We start from the raw sequence: 19,148 nt of genomic DNA, 5'->3' as shown, positions 1-19,148 counted from the left end.
CTTTACCTGGGAAAATCAATATCAAGAGAAACATAAAAATAACTTCATAATTCTCAAAGTAAATTTAGTCTTTTAAAAGATATTCTGCTCAGATGAAAGGAGCCCTTTATAGGAACACCTGGCAAACTTGCTAATCTTTTAATTTATATCAAAATCGACACTCAAGGTCCAGCCTAATAGTAAAAACCGGAAATGTAAAGTTTGCCCTTAGATACCAGAGAAGCCTCTGGCTCAACTCCCCCTGTCTTTTAATTGGAACTTATCATTCATTCAGAAGACTTGTAACCCACACTAAAGGCCTGTGAATTATGTTGTGAAGAAACTTATAAATCAAACAGTATGTACTAATAAGCTTGTTGCTAACAAGAAAGTACATTTTTTAACCTTGCAGGAAAGCAGATGTAGGCAATCTCTCACACGTAAAATTCATGTTTAAATACACCCCTGTAGCATTCAATAAACACACAATTATGATCTACCACAACAATTGAGTGTGTCCCCTTCCATCGCTGAACCCTGCACCCACTTTCCTGGGGGCCTCAAGATCTCCCTGAAGTGTCCGGACAAAGAGGCCCTGGCAATTATAGCCTTTATTCTGCAGCCACTCTTGACCTTAATGACAGATTCTATGCAGACACTTATATTGAGTTCTCAGCTTCTCTCTTTCTCCAACCCACACAGCATTTGTCCCGGTTTTCTGCATATGATGACCACAAAATTAAAGACTTATTTACCTTAAACAATGTATGTACCTTCATATTTCAAATTTGTAATTTCATAAATACTAGTAGTTGCTTTCTGAGTCTTTTCCAATAACCTGCAATTAAACTACAAATTAAGAGCTAAATGTTTTCTCATGAGATGTTGACACTATTTTGCATGGCACAAACACTTAAACAACCTCTGCCATCAAGAGAATTCTTCTGAGATCTATTCTTTCCCTTTTCTCACATGCACAAACACCTCTCATAAAAATAAATATTCATATTTTAGCCAGGTCTTAAAAACTATAATAATATAATGATCATTTGAAGTTAGAAACATGAATGGTTAGGCATAGTTTTTAAAATTATAAACTTAATAAAGTACCAGCATTCTAAAGCAAATAGTAAGTAAATTATTCATCTTTTTTTTTTTTTTTTTGGTTTTTGGGCCACACCCGGCGGTGTTCAGGGGTTACTCCTGGCTGTCTGCTCAGAAATAGCTCCTGGCAGGCACGGGGGACCATATGGGACACCGGGATTCAAACCAACCATCTTAAGTCCTGGATTGGCTGCTTGCAAGGCAAACACCACTGTGCTATCTCTCCGGGCCCTATTCATCTTATTTTTAAAAGGTATAAAAACTTCTTTTGTTAGGTGTACAATCTGCTAAAATTATTCTTCCCCCTTTAAAAGAATATCTGTAACATAGAAGCTGAAGAAACGAAAATAAAAGGCAGTTCCCCATATTCCATATTCCAGCTAACAGAAAAATTGTAATAGTATTCTAAGTCAGTATCAGAAGAGAAAACCTTAATTAAAAAAACATCTAAATAGTGATTTTTAAAATCTGGTATAACATGGGGAGAAGATGTGGCATAGTAGTAGAGTTAGAGTACATGCCTTGCAAGTGTGAGGCCTGAGTTCAGACCCCAGTACAATCAGACCTGAGCACTGCAGGGAGCAGCCCTCAGCCCTTTCTCATACAAATGAATATGGATTCCTGGCAACAACAAAATCAAATAAAAATACAACTAGATTATCAACAGAATACGAATAATATTTTCTTCTTTTTAAAACTCTCTGCTTTTATTTTTTATTTTATTTTATTTTGGTTTTTGGGTCATACCCAGCAGCAATCAAAGGTTACTCCTGGCTCCACGCTCAGAAATCACTCCTGGCAGGCTTGGGGGACCATATGGGATGCTGGGATTCGAACCAATGACCTTCTGCATGAAAGGCAAACACTTTACCTCCATGGTATCTCTCCGACCCCGCTACTTTTATCTCCGACCCCGCTACTTTTATTTTATGGTCTGCAGGATGCCAGTTGAAGTAGTCACTTCATTCATCTGCCTGTCTTAGCATCTCTTAGCATTCCTGCCACATACTTCCAAATCACTAAAAAAATAAAATCAGTGATTGTCTGTAATCCATAAGGGACTCTTAACTCTTTTGAGAAAGACAATATAAAACTTAGAGAATCTAAGTAAATGAAACATCATATTTGGTTTTGTCCTTTTTTAATTATGATTTAAGTATATAAAGAAAATTCCCAATCATCATTGACATACACATTTGCTGATTTGTTTTTATATTGACCCAATTGCACTGAGTGATGCATTGTGAGTAGGTTTCCAGGTAAGAGAGAGACAGTGCTGAGTTGATCAGTAGGTCTCACTGCATAATCACCACACTACAGTAGAAGGCTAAACTCTGAGTCGAAGTCTTTAAGCAAGTTGTCTGAAAGTCATGCACCATGAGTCATGGAGAGGCAGGTAAAAATTTTATAAAGCAAATATAGGGAGATTTCTTCAAAGGGTTGGAGTGCATGCTTTGTAGTTCGCCAAGGGCCCCTGAGTATGGGCCTCTGTGATCCAAAGACAAGACAAAAAGAAAATATACTTTGACCCTGTGATTTTGGAATACAGTAAATATCTAGCAAAAGTGTGGTCAGTTCAAACATGTGGTCCACTTTAAATTTTGAGAAGTCAACTTTCAAGTGCTTCTTTAGTAAAAATGTTTACAAAGCCCATTGCTTCACATAGCAGATTGAATCTGTACCTATCTTTCTAGCAGGGACAGATGCTTTCATGTCTAGTTGACTGAAGAAAGATAATAATTAATATTAATAAAACATAGCACCAGATGGCTCAAGTGCAGGTGCAAAACCAACAATCAATTCATGCTTTGACAAGTTGAAATAAAATCATAAAGTGTTTTATGAAATCATAACTCTAAAAAGAAAAAATCTTAACACAATTTCTATTAAGTTCACAGAAGAGATCTCATGACCAACTATATAGAAATCAGGAATAAGATACATTTAAAGAAGTATCTAAAGGCATCAACTGCTTCTCATGTCAAAAAAAAATTTAAAGCTCAAAGGACTAAATATAGCCATATTTTGAGACTGAATGAGCTCACTGTTGTCTGCTTTCTTCCTTCAAAATCCCTGAACAAATGCACCAAAGCTTAGTAGTCTGGCTGAGTTCACAGAGTTAAGCTATCTTTGCTTTAAAGCCATCACTCTCACCTAGATGCGTGGTGCTCCAGAATGTTCTAGCTTAGATATTTCCAAACCAGGCAGGCTATTATTCCTGTCCCTGACTTTTCCAAACTATGAACCTTCTAGTTACGAGACACTGGGTTCTCATCATGAGATCTATCAAATAAACCAAACATTTTATATAAAGGAAGTTCATCAATTAACACAATAACAACATTTCATCTGCATTCACCATCTCATCTATAGGGTGATAATAAGAAACTATCAAACATTTGATTCATTTTAATATATGCTTCTATACCTTGATAAATAGTACAAAGAGGGCAGGTGCTTGCTTTGTGTTCTGCCATGCTCAATCCTTTACATCCCATATAGGTCGCCAAGACCTGTCAGAACTGATTCCTGAGCACAAATCTCAGAGGTCTCTCTTTACAGAAGCACTAACAGGTATTGCTCTCTCCAACTAACAAAACTAACTAACAACAACAACAACAACAACAAAATAGCCTGTTTCTGATTAAAGCTTGCCTATTTTGGGGCCCACTGGTTTCAATACTCAATCTCTAGTGCTGGGGAAAAAATAGCTATATTCAGTAATGCTAGGGGACCATCGTGGTACTGGAGATTGAACTTGGGGCCTTGTGTTTATCAGACATGTGCTCTAGCCCTTTCCTGCACCTGTTCAACATTCTTTTGAGCTGATATCTCAAGCAGGGAATCTGTGCATGTGCTTGCACAAAGTGATAGGTGAGTGCCTCAATGTCTGCATAAAGATGATGCACAGGCAACTTTATTTTGTGTTGGAACACAACCAGCAATATTCAGCAATGACTCTGCATTTAAGAATTAACCCTGGTGTATTTGGGAAGGGTGGGGCGAGGGGCACATGATGACCAAGATTGAACCTGGTTGACTTCGTTCAAGGTAAGACATTACCTGCACATTACAAGTGCCAACTAATCAATCAATTAAAAATTCATTTATTACTTCATAACTTTATATTGCAATTGGGAAATATTATTTTCTGCTTTTATACATCTTAGTTTACATATACTCAGATTTTTCAAATGCCTTACCACTGTGCTATAGCTCCAGCCCTACATATACTCAGCTTTCCTCAATCAAGTCATATTTCTGAGAGTTCATTCATCTGTCATAGAAAATTGGTTAATTCCTTAAAAATCTTCAAAACCTATCTATATCTGTATCAGCTCCCATCCCCATCTCCCCAAAACACGCCTGAATTTGTGAATGCTATTATCGTATTGTAATATATTAAAATGAAAATCCTAGCATCTTTCCTATGTACTTTATCCCCTTCCATTTTAAAAATGATTTTCTTTAAAATTTCCCATCACTGTTTCAGTATCCACTGATCCTTTTCCTTTGGGGAGAAGGTCTCACAACTATGCTCATGGAGCCTCTGGGGCCACTCTTGGCAACTCTTAGGTGAAGGTGGTTCAATGAGGTCCCACACTTGTCACTCAGCCTATGAGGTGCCAGAGATTACTTGGACACACCCAGCAGTGCTTATGGGCCTACAGGGTAATGCCTGAAGTACTATGTCATGCCAGGAAGCATCCTGACCCCCCCTCCAGGATCAGCCACATGGAAAGAACACACCTTACATATCTCCAGAAACTCTCTTGACCTCCTCCCTAATAGATAATGTTCAGCACTGATTTATTTTGGCTCTTAGAAACATCTACTTTTTTAATCACTCCCATTATCTGTTAATGTTGTGATATTATATTCCCTTGGTTCTCCTGCTACTTTACAGTTACTTTTCTTAGTCATGGGCCCTGCTCATCTGTTCTAGCATCAGTTCAGACATTGGCCCACTCATTTCTCTCACAGCAAAATTCCATCCAAGTTCATGACTTCACTTACTATTCACTTGTTGATGGCTCTCAGATTCACATCAACAATTTCCTTCTAACATATCTCCACTTGGAGGGTCTACAAGGTAAAGCCTACACTCAAATGTTCTCCCTCACCTAATAATACATTCCCCATACAACTTAAACACATTCTTCTTCCAACTCTTAGAAATAATCAAAAACTCCTTGCGGTTTTACTTTCTTCCCATTTCTCCTATCCAGGCCTTTTTACTGGTCTCTTGCCTGCACCCCATCCAACTTTCCTCCCGAACTCAATAACCTCCTTAGTGACTACCCACATTTTCTTCAATTTTATTTTCAAAATACTATCTATTGGGCAGATAAAACAGGGATAAGGAATGTGTGCTTCTCATTTATTATTAGGTCCAATTCTTGGTGCCACATGGACCTCAAAGACTACCAGGTAGAACCCAGAAGACCCCTGAACATTGCCTGAGCATTGATTATCCTGTAGCCAAGCAACACTATAGGTACATTCCCTACCACTGAACCCTCTGTCCTAGTTGTCAAAATTTTACTGGGAATGGACCTAAGATCCCTGGAGCTGCTTGGAATGCCCCCCCCAAAAAAAACCAACATAAAATTTAATTTTATATAATCATAATCATAATTATATCATTTTATTACCTATTCCTGAGTGACCTATGTAACATCAGTAAACCTCTGGCTATTTATTAGTTTAAGTTATTACTTCTTAAAGTAATAAGTATAAGTAAAAGTATTACTTCTTAAAGTCACTAAAAGTATATACTAATTTAAACCAGACTTCCCTCTATTATAAATTAGTAACACTTGATCTAAATACTGTAACTCTAAATACTAGAACATACTAGGCCTTATACATTCAAAATTAATCATTTTAGGGGGCCAGGATTATAGTGCTGCATGAGAAATTCCTGAGCAAAGCCAGTAGTAACCCCTGAACATCACCAGGTGTGTCCTAAAACACTTAAAAAATAAGAAAGTGTTACAGCTCTTTTAGAATTTGTCCAGCAGGCCTTCTGGTCTCCACTGGAAGGCTCCCCCTCTTTAAAATAAATAAATAAATACATAAATAAATAAACCTCTTTAAAAATATAAAACTTGGGGGCTAGAGAAATACTATGGCAAGTAAGGTGTTTGCTTTTTCAAGGACTATAGGGCCTATTCAGGCTCAATACCCAAAATCACATATGGTCCTCAGAGTGATCTTTTGCACAAACCCAAGACTATAAACCCTAAGGACCATAGGGTGTGACCACAAAATCAAAGAAAAGGGGAAAACTGGACAAAAAATTTAATAATCATATACAGAATATAAAGATATAAAATTTTAAAACAATAATACTTATATGTGTGTAATAAACTACTAAAGAAATAATAGATGCCAATATTTCAAAGATATTAAATCTAGAAAAAGATGCTCTATTATAACCACTTTGGTTTCTATTTCTTCTCACTATAGAATAATTCTTTAAATAAGAGAACAAAAGATCACAAGAGTGTTTGTGCATACATTTTTTCCTCTGATTATGTCTTTTATATGCAATTACTTTGCATTTATTAAATGCAATCACATAGTAATCTGATTATAAATGAAGTAGCCTAGGTCTCCATGCTTTTTACTGATAAACTATAATGATTAAATAATCAAAGAGAAGTTGTAGTTGGCTGCAATCCTGTGAAAGAAAGTATAAATTTAATTCTATGGCCCTTTTGATATTGTAAGTTCTATAAATTATAATTTCTAGAAACAAAAGCAATTTACTTTTAAGCATTCTTTATGTTAATTATGCTCCAGGCACTATACTGAGAAGTGGGTGAAATCTCATAGTGGTCCTTTAAAATGAAAACTGATATTATCACGATTTTACATTTAAAAAAAAAGGCAAAATACTAAAAAAAAAAAAAAAAAAAAAAAAAAGTAGCAGACTTTCACATCTAGGCCAGGAAGCCATGCTTCAGAATTCAAATTGCCTTTTGGTGGGGCTGAGCTACACCCAGTGATGCTCAGGGGCTACCTATCTGTGCTCAGGAGTTGCTTCCCAGGATGTTCAGGGGACCTTGTGTCAGAAATCAATCTAGGGCCAGCAGCATGCAAGCAAGTAATTTACCTTTGTAATATCTGGCTCTCAGAATTTAAATTCTTCGATTTTCTTTGCACTACTTATACAATCTGTTAAAACCAAGTCCTTTAATTCTCTCATGAGCAAAACTCTGTACTCAAATTAATGAGAGGGTTAGGTAAACATTGGATGAAGTTTTATCAAGCCCTGCTGTAAATACCTTTCCTTCTTCATCACATCTAGTGTGGATCTGGAAATAGTCTTTTGTGGTACAGGGAGGGCGCTCCATACACTCTGCAGATCCTTCCTCTGCAACACAGAAGGTTCATTTCAGATGCAAGTTGCTCTTGTTACTCTAAGCAAAGGCAAAAATCAAAACAAAAATAGCAGACAACTAGAAAGAAAAATAACTTAACCAGAGGAATTTGGTTAGAGCTAGACAGGCCTAGCAAAATAATGGTATATATATTTATTTTAGAACAATAAATATATCCAATATGTACATGGAGCATAAAAGATATTTTTCCATTGTATTTATTTTCTTCTTCTTCTTTTTTTTTTTTTTTTTGGTTCACACCCAGCAGCGCTCAGGGGTTCCTCCTGGCTCTATGCTCAGAAATCACTCCTGGCAGGCTTAGGGGACCACAAGGGACGCTGGGATTCGAACCAATGACCTTCTGCATGAAGGCCCTATATTTATTTTCTTATTACTAAATCTTGATAATATGAAACAAATTAAGTTTCTAAATTCATATTTTATCAATAAATCTTATTAAACACAATATGACATTTTTTTAGTTTTGTATAAACCTAGTTATCTGTGACATGTGAAATCAGAAAAATTAGTAAGGGAAAAATCATGCAAAACATAAAATTAAATTATATGTACATGTAGATATATGTGTAAATGTGTGTGTGACATAGTGACTATATCAGCAGTTCACTCCCTGGCAAGGGACTATATGGTGCCTGAAATCACACCCAGGTCTCCTGCATGCTGACCATTTACTTCCAGCTCCCCAGTCCTTAAGTACTATTTTATCCATTCAATATTATGATTCACTTCAGGTCTTGGGTTTCTAGTTTTCTGTTCCAATTATGTTTTATGTCTGAATTAGACATAAATTAGACACTCTACACACAAATTTGGAAGGAAAGAAGAGGCATAAACTAAAAACGACTAGTCCTACCTGAGAACTGGGAGTCCTCGGCACACTTTATGCATTCTTTGGCTCCTTTCTCAGAATAAGTGTTTCTGGGACAAATTTGGCAGTTGAAGGAACCTGGCTTGTTGCTAAAGGTGCCTGGCTTGCATGGAAAGCATTCTGATGTGTATGCCACCCCTGTGAAAACAGCAATTGGAAAGGTTGGACCCAATAGAAGCAAACAGATCAGCAACACCCTTCCTGCTTCTACCCAGAAGTGAATGATATTAATAGTAATATCAGCCTGTGTGCCTTCAATGAATCTCACTCATTCATTGAATACCAGAAAAAGGGTACTTATTGTGTGCAAAGGACTGGGATGGATATTAAACCAAAAGATTTGACAAAATGTCAGATTAAACAGAGATATAATCAAAGCTTTATTAACATTATTAAGGATAATTTTACTAACTCATAAGTAGGATAAGTTCAGTGTGGGTCTCTAAATCAACCATCTTCTGATGTTTGTGCCTACTTGTTCCCCTTTTGATACTATTTATTAAATAACAGGCAGTACCTTGGGGACCTCAAGGGTTCCTTTCCTTCACTCTTGTAATTTTCTGTTTTGCCAGCAGGTGTCCCTATAACTAACAGGTAAGTCTAAAAGATGCAAGACTTGGAAAGTAAGCAAACTTCCATAATGAATTAGATTAAAATTAAACACTTAAATTAAAAGTAGTCCTTGTTTAGAATGAACCATTCAATGTCCATTGAATTATTGTCATGGTATATAAAAATCTCAGAGATATATATAAAAAGGTATATATATACATTATAAATAATATATTATATATAAAGAGGTATATAGAAATTTCAGAGAAGCACAATGATTTAGAAGACATCAGAAAGAAATATTTTTATGGACACAGTAGTAATGAGGTAAAACTGATACCTAGTACAACAGACATTTTTTCAAATGAATAACTGGCCCTTATTAGAAAGTATTTTTCTACTTTATTCAAAGATACCTAAAGTTACCATGCTTACATTCTCATATAAGTTAAATGTATAATTTAGTTTATGCATAAAAAATAGGTCAGCGTTTCAAAAATAAAATCTCTTCAGTCTAAGAACACCAGTCTATGTGCATTCCTAACTTATTAATTTCTGCCCCATTTATACTTGATCCAACCAAACCAACAAGTTGATAACTTTCTATAAGACTCTAAGACAATGGTGAAAGGAAATATATACTCTGATGAAGTGTGTGGTTTAGGACATTATATACATTAAACCACACCAATAACCATATTGTATATCATCAAGGCTTCTAAAATAACATTTAAAATAGTAATAGGTTTCTATCAAAACAGACTGTTGTGAAATACCTTCAATTGTGATATTTTTTACCAACACTGGCTTGACTGCCTTAGATCCCATAAGGATGCCAGTAGTTCTCCAGTATAATATGTTTGTGCCTGATTTCAGCATTACCTTAAAAAAGAAAAAAACATCAAATACTAAGGTTAGACAAGGCATGCTACTTTCAAACATTCCTAAAGGAAATTCCTTGTTTATTTCATGATATGAAACTATTGATTCAGAAACCACAATTTTAAGTCTGTTAAGACTCAGTGCTCTACTGAAGCTTAATTTCTACAACAACAACAAAAAAACATATAACTTTCCACTCCAAAGTATATAACAATAAAGAAGGGAAAGAAAATTTCCCAATAAGGATCAAAAAGATAAAATTACTTTCAAACCATTTTTCTTGAGTCTTTCTCTATATGTAAAGGGTCTTGATTTCTAGGATGAGACGTGTGTGTGTGTGTGTGTGTGTGTGTGTGTGTGTGTGTTTGTGTGCGCGCGCGCGCAGGCTATTACCATTCAAAAGTCTCTGAGCTCTAAAAACAAAAATGCAATAAAGTTAGTTTGCTTCTATTTTTTTAAGTACTAACAAACAATACTAAAACAGCCACAAGAGAACAGTAAGAACTTTCCTAGCATATCCTGAATGAACTCCATAACTTAAATTATATTATGCTTCTTTTCCATCAGAAATCTTTTTGTTGGATTGAGGTGATGGTCTTCCAAGTAGTTCTCAGGGGACCAAGAGACCATTCCCATAGATATGTGACTAGGAGTACAGGCTGGACAGTTCATTGATTGGGTCCAGTAATGCAATGCTGCTCATCAGGGTCATTCACAACGTAAGACCATTCAAGTGGTGCTAGAAGCCACTAGAGTCATACCTGGTGTTGCTCAAGAAGCATATAGGCCCAAAGATTGCACCTGAAGCCATTGTGCCAGTCATGTTTTTCAGCATTATTTTTCTATCACCCATTCTTGGTATACTTTTTTAATCATAAATTAAATGTCATACTAATTCAGACAAACCCATTTTGAGGGTTTTTTTTTTTTGCTTTCTTATTTTCCATCCATATTCTATTATATAGAATCCAAGTTAAGACATATCCCACTACTTTATCCTTTTAGAGATACAAAAAATAGTACATTGAGAGATTTCCCCTTGTGTTGTCTTCTTAAGTGAAGAAAGCATATTTGTTGCCATGGGTTACTTGTACTCTCAGAACTCAGTAGATTGAATGTTGAAATGAATGGATCTTAAGTGGTACTAAATAACTTCAGGTAATGCATATTTTAAAATACTCACAGAGTATACATATTTTTCATCATTTAATGTTAAAGTACTACTATAACATAAAAGCAAGAATGAATGGTAGTTTGCTAAAATAGAGTCAATCTACATTGCAAGGCACCGAGTATTTCTCATTACCATCTCATTTAACCCTGAAAAATTAGTCTAATTTCTCAGATGAAAAACCAGTTGCCTAAATCAATATAGCTACAATACTAGAGTTACATTAAGTTCAGATTTCACTCCAAAGGAATAGTGCCTCAAATAGTAACAGATTCAGTATTAGTTGTCTTCAAACACCAACTATTTTGGTGAAGTAGACAGTTAATTTATCATGATCAGGGAGTAGGTAAAACTTGTCCAATGGATGCAAATGAATACCAAGTACATCTAAATTCGGAAATGCATAAATTTTGTAATGATCAGAGATGCCCAACAATGAAATCAATACAGTTCCCAACAAGGCAAGCTTGAAAATCACATATTGGACACAGTGCAGAGAGATCTGGATGAAATGAAATCAAAATAGCAAGAAGACCTGTCATCCTCATGACAGATAGATCTTGAAACCTGAATGATTGAAGGCTTTGCTATTAGCTTTTTTTTTTTTTTTTTTTTTTTTTTTTTTTTTTTTTTGGGCCACACCCGTTTAACGCTCAGGGGTTACTCCTGGCTATGTGCTCAGAAATCGCCCCTGGCTTGGGGGGACCATATGGGACGCCGGGGGATCGAACCGTGGTCCTTCCTTGGCTAGCGCTTGCAAGGCAGACACCTTACCTCCAGCGCCACCTACCCGGCCCCTGCTATTAGCTTTTGAATCAGCTTGTTCTTTACCCCTTTAAGAAGGAGGAAAACTTGGGGCATGATGGGAGGGAAAAGAAACAAGAGATCTAAAGAGAGAAAAGAGAAAATACCTAAAGGGGGCATGAATAAATCCTAAAAGCAATTTCTTCCCTAACTCTAAATTAATAATTTTTGTTTAAATAAGTGTTTAAAAATTTTAAAGATGGGAAAAGGGAAAATCCAGTATGTAGACATTTGATGGAAAGGAGCAGAGACTTACAGAACGAGAGCCCCATTCTCCACTATCCGTGAGCTTCACCCACTTGTCAGCAGTGCTGTCCATCTCCTGGCACTGGTCATTTTGAATCTGTGAGTTAAACACAGGGACCTCAGTGATGCTACTTGAATAATGTCTTTAAGTTTGTTTCATGCAATAAGAATATCTTTCACAACAAAGAATAATGGTCACGAGTAATTTTCAGCAGCTAAACACTAGACCTCTGAAGCTTCAGTGACAACTGTTAATGACTGATTGATTTCTAAGTAAACCACCCTTATTAATGCAATTCAGAAATGTTTTCCCAACTAGAGAGAGAGAATAGGAAAGAGAATTTAATATGGAAAACAAAGGAGAAACAGATAGTAACAAAAATCTACCGAACTGGGCTGGAGAGATAGTATGGAGGTAGGGCATTTGCTTTACATGCAGAAGGACTGTGGTTCGAATCCCAGCATCCCATATGGTCCCCTGAGCCTGCCAGGAGCGATTTCTGAGCATAGAGCCAGGAGTAATCCCTGAGCAGTGCTGTATGTGACCCAAAAAGCAAAAACACAAAACAAAAAAATCTACCGAACTTAACCCAAGTATTTACAAAGATTCACTGTATAGTGATCCTGCAGCCCCAATTGCATTATTTTAAAATCAAATTTATTATATAATGTTTGATAAAGTGCATTTAATTTTAAATTTCTAAAAATAAAAATATGCTTTGTTTCTCATACCCTCGGGATTTTATATAATTTAAAAAGGAAGTAGATGCAATGAAAGTCAAATTTCCAAATATTTATTTGGTTCAAATATTAATATTTTGCCAAAACAATTTGAAAATCTATAGTTCTTGTCAGTATTATCACTTTTTTATTTTCTAGAAAATTACTCTCAAGTGCATAGGGTTTTGGAAACTAATTTCCCAGACCTATCAGAAATACTGAAACAGCAAAGATTATAATATAATAAATATATTTAAAACATAAAATATTACAATAATCAGCAACAGAGTAAGTAAAATTAAAATTAGGGGCCAGAGCAGTGACGAGCAGTAGGGCATTTGCCTTGCACGTGGCTGACCTAGGATGGTTGATCCCTCAGCATCCCATATGGTCCCCTAAAACAGAAGCGATTTCTGAGTGCATAGCCAGAAGTAACCCCTGAGCATCACTGGGTATGGCCCCCAAAAACTTTAAAAAAAAATTAGACCCATCACTAAATATTGACCAAAGAAACTCTTTCTTCTCCCAATAATGTTTTCATTTTATTTATCTCTGACCAAATTATAAACTACCGTATATAATCAAGTATAAGCCAACCCCCTAATTTTACCCTAAAATCTGGAAAAACTTAATGACTAGATTATAAGCCAAGGTGGGAAATGCAGCAGCCACTGGTAAATTTTAAAAATAAAAAAATATACCCTAAACAATTATAGTAATTGAGGAATCAGTAGGTTAAATGGTTTTCAATATTTATTTGCCAAAGAAAAATTGTAAACTAGCAACAATAACTTTAAAACTGTAAATAAAGTACAGAAAACAATAACTTAACAGGCAATCAAGCTAAATCACAAAGGTTAAAATCCTTCAAAACTGGATTCCAACTCCTCCTCATCTGTATGCCCAAACAGAGCTTGAGCAGTATCTGATGTGAGGGTATCAGCATAGAACTGTCATCATCACTGAGTTCGCAGATATCATCACTGCTGTTGGTCTCATCCAAAGCACAGAATATTGTGGATTAAATAGTTCAGTGGCATACATTTCAGTTCAATTGCCTACCTCTTCAGCTCAGCCATGACTTGTGGACTGAACTGAAGCACTGCCCCCTCCAGAAGATGATTGGAGACTACATGCATTTGTTTTGGTGCACACACACCAAATCAAATAACCTGTATGATCTTAGTATGACCAGAGTTTGAGTTTTTTGGCTTATACTTGAGTATATACAGTACTTTAAAATGTTCTTGATAAGAGGGCCCGGAGAGATAGCACAGCGGTGTTTGCCTTGCAAGCAGCCGATCCAGGACCAAAGGTGGTTGGTTCGAATCCCGGTGTCCCATATGGTCCCCCGTGCCTACTAGGAGCTATTTCTGAGCAGACAGCCAGGAGTAACCCCTGAGCACCGCCGGGTGTGGCCCAAAAACCAAAAAAAAAAAAAAAAAAGTTCTTGATAAGAGATTCTCCCTAGAGACACAGTAACTAAGGGGAAATTCTCTTAATACACAAAAATCAGACTATCATCTTCTGAGGGTATTTGCTTTAATTAAATTAAGGGTCCTATTTACATTGTATGCATAATCAACATTTTATGCAAGTGTTAAGCCATTTTAAAGCAGTGATAGAACCTAAATATATCCCTGGTTGTCTGTGTTTAGAAAAGCTATTTTTTTCAGCTGCAATCAAACATGTATTTTCATGACAGTCTACAGGCATTCTGAAGACTTGGGTTCTGTTCTTGGTTATAAATGCATTTAGTCAAGATAAAATGGCCTTAACTTATTATTTATTTGCTCAGGGCTTTAGTCTCATTATTTTTTAAAAGGTAGGAGAGAACTATAAAGATAATATGGAAGTTAAGGCACTTGACTTGCACATAGCCAATACTAGTTCACTTAGCACTATAGATGAATCCCCTAAGCATCCATCAGGAATGATCCCTAAGCATTGAGACAGGAGTAAGCCCTGAGCATCAGAGTTCCAACCCTAACCTCTCAAATTAAAAAAATTATATATATATCAAAAATAATTAAAAGTTTTGATTAATCTAGTAATATTTCTCTTATTTTTCTAGTAATATTTCTAATAAAATAATTTAATGCTTTAAATTGTGTAATGTCCAGAGGTACAACTGTGTCTTTCAGACTTCAGGCATTTCCCATCCAATCAAGCATTTGTATAAGTGTTGTGAGCTACCCCCAAGTAAATAAATTACAGTCTAGAAAGCTAAAACATAAATTTAAAAAAGAAACATGAACTCACCATCCCCTTTCGGTCTATAGACAGGAGAACAAAGGTTATCATTCCTAAGAAGTAATGAAACCTCATGCTTCAGGCATACCTTTATAGACAATTCTTAAAGGACATAACAGAAAATGCAAAGCTGAATGCTTATTTTAACAATTATACAATTGCTGTGCTTCTTAATTTTGTTTAGTTTTTGTAAACTATTTATTTTATTGCAAAAATATCCTCAGATTAGGAATTCATTCTCTCTGAGTACTGTTTTGCAAACAAAATGTAGCATTCAAAGCAAATCTGTTTGAAGGTTACTTAACATCTTAAACTCATCAAAGGCTATTAGAATCAAGTCTCCTTAAAAGGTCTCTTCACACAAAGGGATTGCTGAGGGCTGAAAAGCAAATTTAATTGTCCATTAGCACATGGGTAGCAATTGCAAAAATTGGACTGGACTAGAGCCAGAATCTTTGACTTCAAATCTAAGGTACAGACTTTAATGAAAATTATCTCTTCCCAGCAAATCTTTAACTTAAAATTTTCCATTCTAAGAACAATGTAAATTTGTTTTAGAATTTTCACCATATTTGTTCCTGACATTTGGCCATAGACATTTTGCAAGATATGTTTCCAGTTACAGGTATAAGAAGTCAGCTTGAAAACATTTTCTCAGGCACTCAAGTCATTTCCACATCCCTAATCTTTGCATTATATAATTCACTTATCCTCTTAGACTATTATTTTACATTATATTTTGATGATACTTAATCTCATATCAGAAATAGCAATTAGCTCATCCATTAACTCCTTTATTTTACAAAATTGGTAGGTTCAAATATCTCTTCCCACTTCCATTTCTAAACTATAACCCATGAGTATACACTGAAATCTTTTTAATGAAACTGAAATTGTTGGAGAAATATTTTTTAATAAACTCACATTTGCAGCTATTAAAAAACTAACCTTAGCAGAAAGATTTATGATACAAAACATCTAACAAAATGCTCATCTAGTGATCACAATTAAAAGACAATGATTTTTCTACAAGGTGAAAACTTAAAGGTAAATAACTGAATAATATAAAATATAAAATTTTTTCCTAAAGCACATTTATTACCAAAAAGTTAACACAAAAACTATCTAAAGATTAACCCAAATAAATGAAGAAACAAGCAAGGAAGTAGGGATGAGTGGTTAAATAAAACTTAATGAAACTGTCTCTTAAATAGTAAATTGCAGAAATTAAAAGGCCTTACAAAGAATTCAAAGAAGATGTTGTTATCAACATATTGGTACTCAAAGAAGACATAGCCTGACTTCTTGAGGTGCACAGCATAAATCAGTGACACTGTGCAGTCATCACGATTTGACTCGATGTAATTCCCACGAGGGATCCAAGAAGAGCTGTAGAAACAAGACCACAGTGCTCATTTTACATGATAAGATTTAGAAATTGCTTCTGTTCAGAAATATGTATCTCAGGTGTGAAAGCAACTCCATGTGAAAATCACAGAGTCAATCTGATAGTTTTCTATAACTCAAAGGCCAACATCACCATGGGGGCAAGGCTCATTGCTCATTCAACTTGTTCTGATATTATCTGCCAAAATGTTGGTCATAAGGCAATGTAAGAAAATAAAAAATGTCCAAAGGCAACAGAAACAGACAACTGATCTTCAGTAGGAAGCATATTATGGTGGGGTGATAGGGACAGAGGGAGGAGAGTGAACACTAGGCAACAGTGGAGAGAAATGAACACTGGTGGAGGTTGTGATGCTGGAATGGTTTATGAATAAAAAAAAACTACCAGCAAAGTATTTTAAATCATGGTGCATAAAAATTTTTTTTAAAAATCTGGTCATGAAATAAATGACCACTAACTCTAGAATGCCTGAATGATAACAAAGAGGGAAAGATGTTTGCTTTGCAAGAGGTCAACCCAAGTTTCATCCCCAGCATCCCATATGGTCCCCTGAGCCCACCAGGAGTAATTCCTGAATGCAGAGGTAGGAGTAACCCCTGAGTGATGCTGCCAGGTGTGGCCTCGAAACCAAAAAAATAAAAGAATATAAAATAATTCTGAGATAGGACCAGAGAGATAGCATTGAGATAGGTGTTTGCCTTGCATGTAGAAAGTCGGTGGTTTGAATCCCGGCATCCCATGAGGTCCCCGGAGCCTGCCAGGAGCGATTTCTGAGCGTAGAGCCAGGAGTAATCCCTGAGGATTGCTGGGTGTGACCCAAAAACCAAAAAATATAATAATAATAATAATGCTGGGATAATTAAGACCTCCAACAAAACATTAAGTTACATTAATAAACACATTTTTTGTAGTGGGAAGAAAATTCTTGCTATAAGAGAGGAAATAAGGCTAGGGTCCTGCTGAAAGTTCAAAGCTTTTGTGTTTTGAGGATACGGAAAGGGCTAGAGTGAACAGGCCTATCCAAGCAGTTCAAAGTGGAGCTCAAGAAAGATCTGAGCTCCCAAAACATCCTAGAAGTACCAATCTCTAAATAACTTTTTAATTAAAATACACAGGTGTGTATTTTACTACACCTAAATATATAAATACATAGTTTAGGATCAATCTTAAAAAGAATCTGTAGTACTATAACCTTAATAGAAAAAATGTTTATAATAAATACATTTTAAATGTCTCTTGCTATAATTGGTATCATGTTTTAATACATATATTACATATTATATATTAAATATTATAATTGAATGTTAAATTAATTATGATTTTGATTACTATACTATAAAAGTCAAATCAAGGGAATAAAAATGTCACTTGGAAGAGACTGCTAGAAAGAAAGCAGAATTTGGGCATGACATGCTCTCCTGAGCACTGCCTGAAGCAACCCCAGAACCCAAAGCCTGGAATAGCTATGGAGTGTACCCATCAGGTATGGCCCAAAATCCAGAAAAAGAAAAAGGAAAGAGAGAGAAGTCAAAAACTCATTTTTTAGCATAACTAAGTAATTCCCCCAGTATTCTTAGCTTTTGGTAAAAATTTTAAGTTCCTAAGAAGTCATTTCTAGTCAGAGGGTAGCAAAACTAATCTCTAAGGCATTATCATATAAAGAACAAGAAGGATCAAAGTCCAAAGACAGAAACTTCGTGGGAAGTTTGTTATTGCTTTTAACAACTCATTTCCATCATTATCAAATATGAAGCAAATGATCTTCTATTTTTTAAAAGGTTTAAATTAAGCAAAGTGCCACTATGGAAAGGAATCCACTTGCTCTTTCTCAAATTTATCAAATGTCTAAATGAAGGTTATTTGCTCTTTTAGAGAAAATGAAAAAGAGATCTGAAACTATCCATTAAAAGTTGCAGAGTAGTTTGTAGGAAAAAAAACAGATTTGAATGTATTTATAAGCATATTATTAAAAATGTATATACTTTCTAATAAACATATCTTTATGTATAATTTCTACTACAACTTGAGAAAAAATATTTTATTTTTTATGTTTATTTATTTTATTTTATATTTTAATAATATTTTTATTTAAGCACCATAATTACAAATATGTTTGTAGTTGGGTTTCAGTTATAAAAAAAGAACACCGCCCCTTTCACCAGTGCAACCATTTTAATCTCGTAAAAATTCTTCGGTGTAAGAACTATCCATATACATACTCTTTGTAATCAGTGTATCTATAATCCCAGTCAATGCCAAGATGATCCCATCTTCTTTCCATAAAAGAGCAACCATCCCTTTCCCAAGCATTCAGCCAAGATCCAAAGACTCCTTTGGATTCTTACTTGTTACAGCCGACTGGCCTACTATCAGAAGGGCCAACCACAGTGTCCATGAAAGTTGCAACGTTGGAAAATCCGGCTGGCAATTCATCCCACTCATCAAATTTGATGCCACTGCCCAAGGAGTAGGTGCCTTCGCCACATTTACTGCATACCTGGTTCTTCATTTCTAGGTACTCTCCAGATGCACAGGAGAAAGCTATAAAGCAGAGATGAGCATATACCCTGTTAGTCTTGTATTCTGCCACCAAAACCATCTTCCAAAATTATTTTATAAAATTGTTAATTATTCACACCCTAATTTATTTACAAATATTTCATCACTACCTGTAGGTTACAATCTGGTCCCAACCTCTTTACTAGGTTCCTTCCCTTCCCACTTACCCTACCCTTTTACAAACATAATAAA

At 35.5% G+C, this 19,148-nt stretch overlaps 1 protein-coding gene and 1 non-coding gene across 2 annotated transcripts in view; one reads left to right on the top strand and one right to left on the bottom strand.

Moving 5' to 3' along the window:
- ELAPOR2 (endosome-lysosome associated apoptosis and autophagy regulator family member 2) overlaps positions 1-19,148 on the bottom strand; it is a 200,355-nt gene that overhangs the window by 59,438 nt on the left and 121,769 nt on the right. The window contains exons 3-8 of the mRNA XM_049771053.1: positions 18,743-18,938; positions 16,231-16,378; positions 12,027-12,113; positions 9,690-9,795; positions 8,347-8,499; positions 7,377-7,465 (exon numbers count right to left, since the gene is read on the bottom strand). Coding sequence (XP_049627010.1) covers positions 7,377-7,465; positions 8,347-8,499; positions 9,690-9,795; positions 12,027-12,113; positions 16,231-16,378; positions 18,743-18,938 — 779 coding nt within the window. The remainder of the gene's footprint in view (positions 1-7,376; positions 7,466-8,346; positions 8,500-9,689; positions 9,796-12,026; positions 12,114-16,230; positions 16,379-18,742; positions 18,939-19,148) is intronic.
- On the top strand, positions 6,074-6,135 carry LOC126030118 (U7 small nuclear RNA). Its single transcript, XR_007503076.1, has one exon. It is a non-coding gene; the product is annotated as a U7 small nuclear RNA (small nuclear RNA).

Source organism: Suncus etruscus, chromosome 1 (assembly GCF_024139225.1).
Source record: "Suncus etruscus isolate mSunEtr1 chromosome 1, mSunEtr1.pri.cur, whole genome shotgun sequence".
Lineage (NCBI taxonomy): Eukaryota > Metazoa > Chordata > Mammalia > Eulipotyphla > Soricidae > Suncus > Suncus etruscus.
Note: the sequence above shows the minus strand (reverse complement) of the source record. Positions and strands in the feature narration are given on the sequence as shown.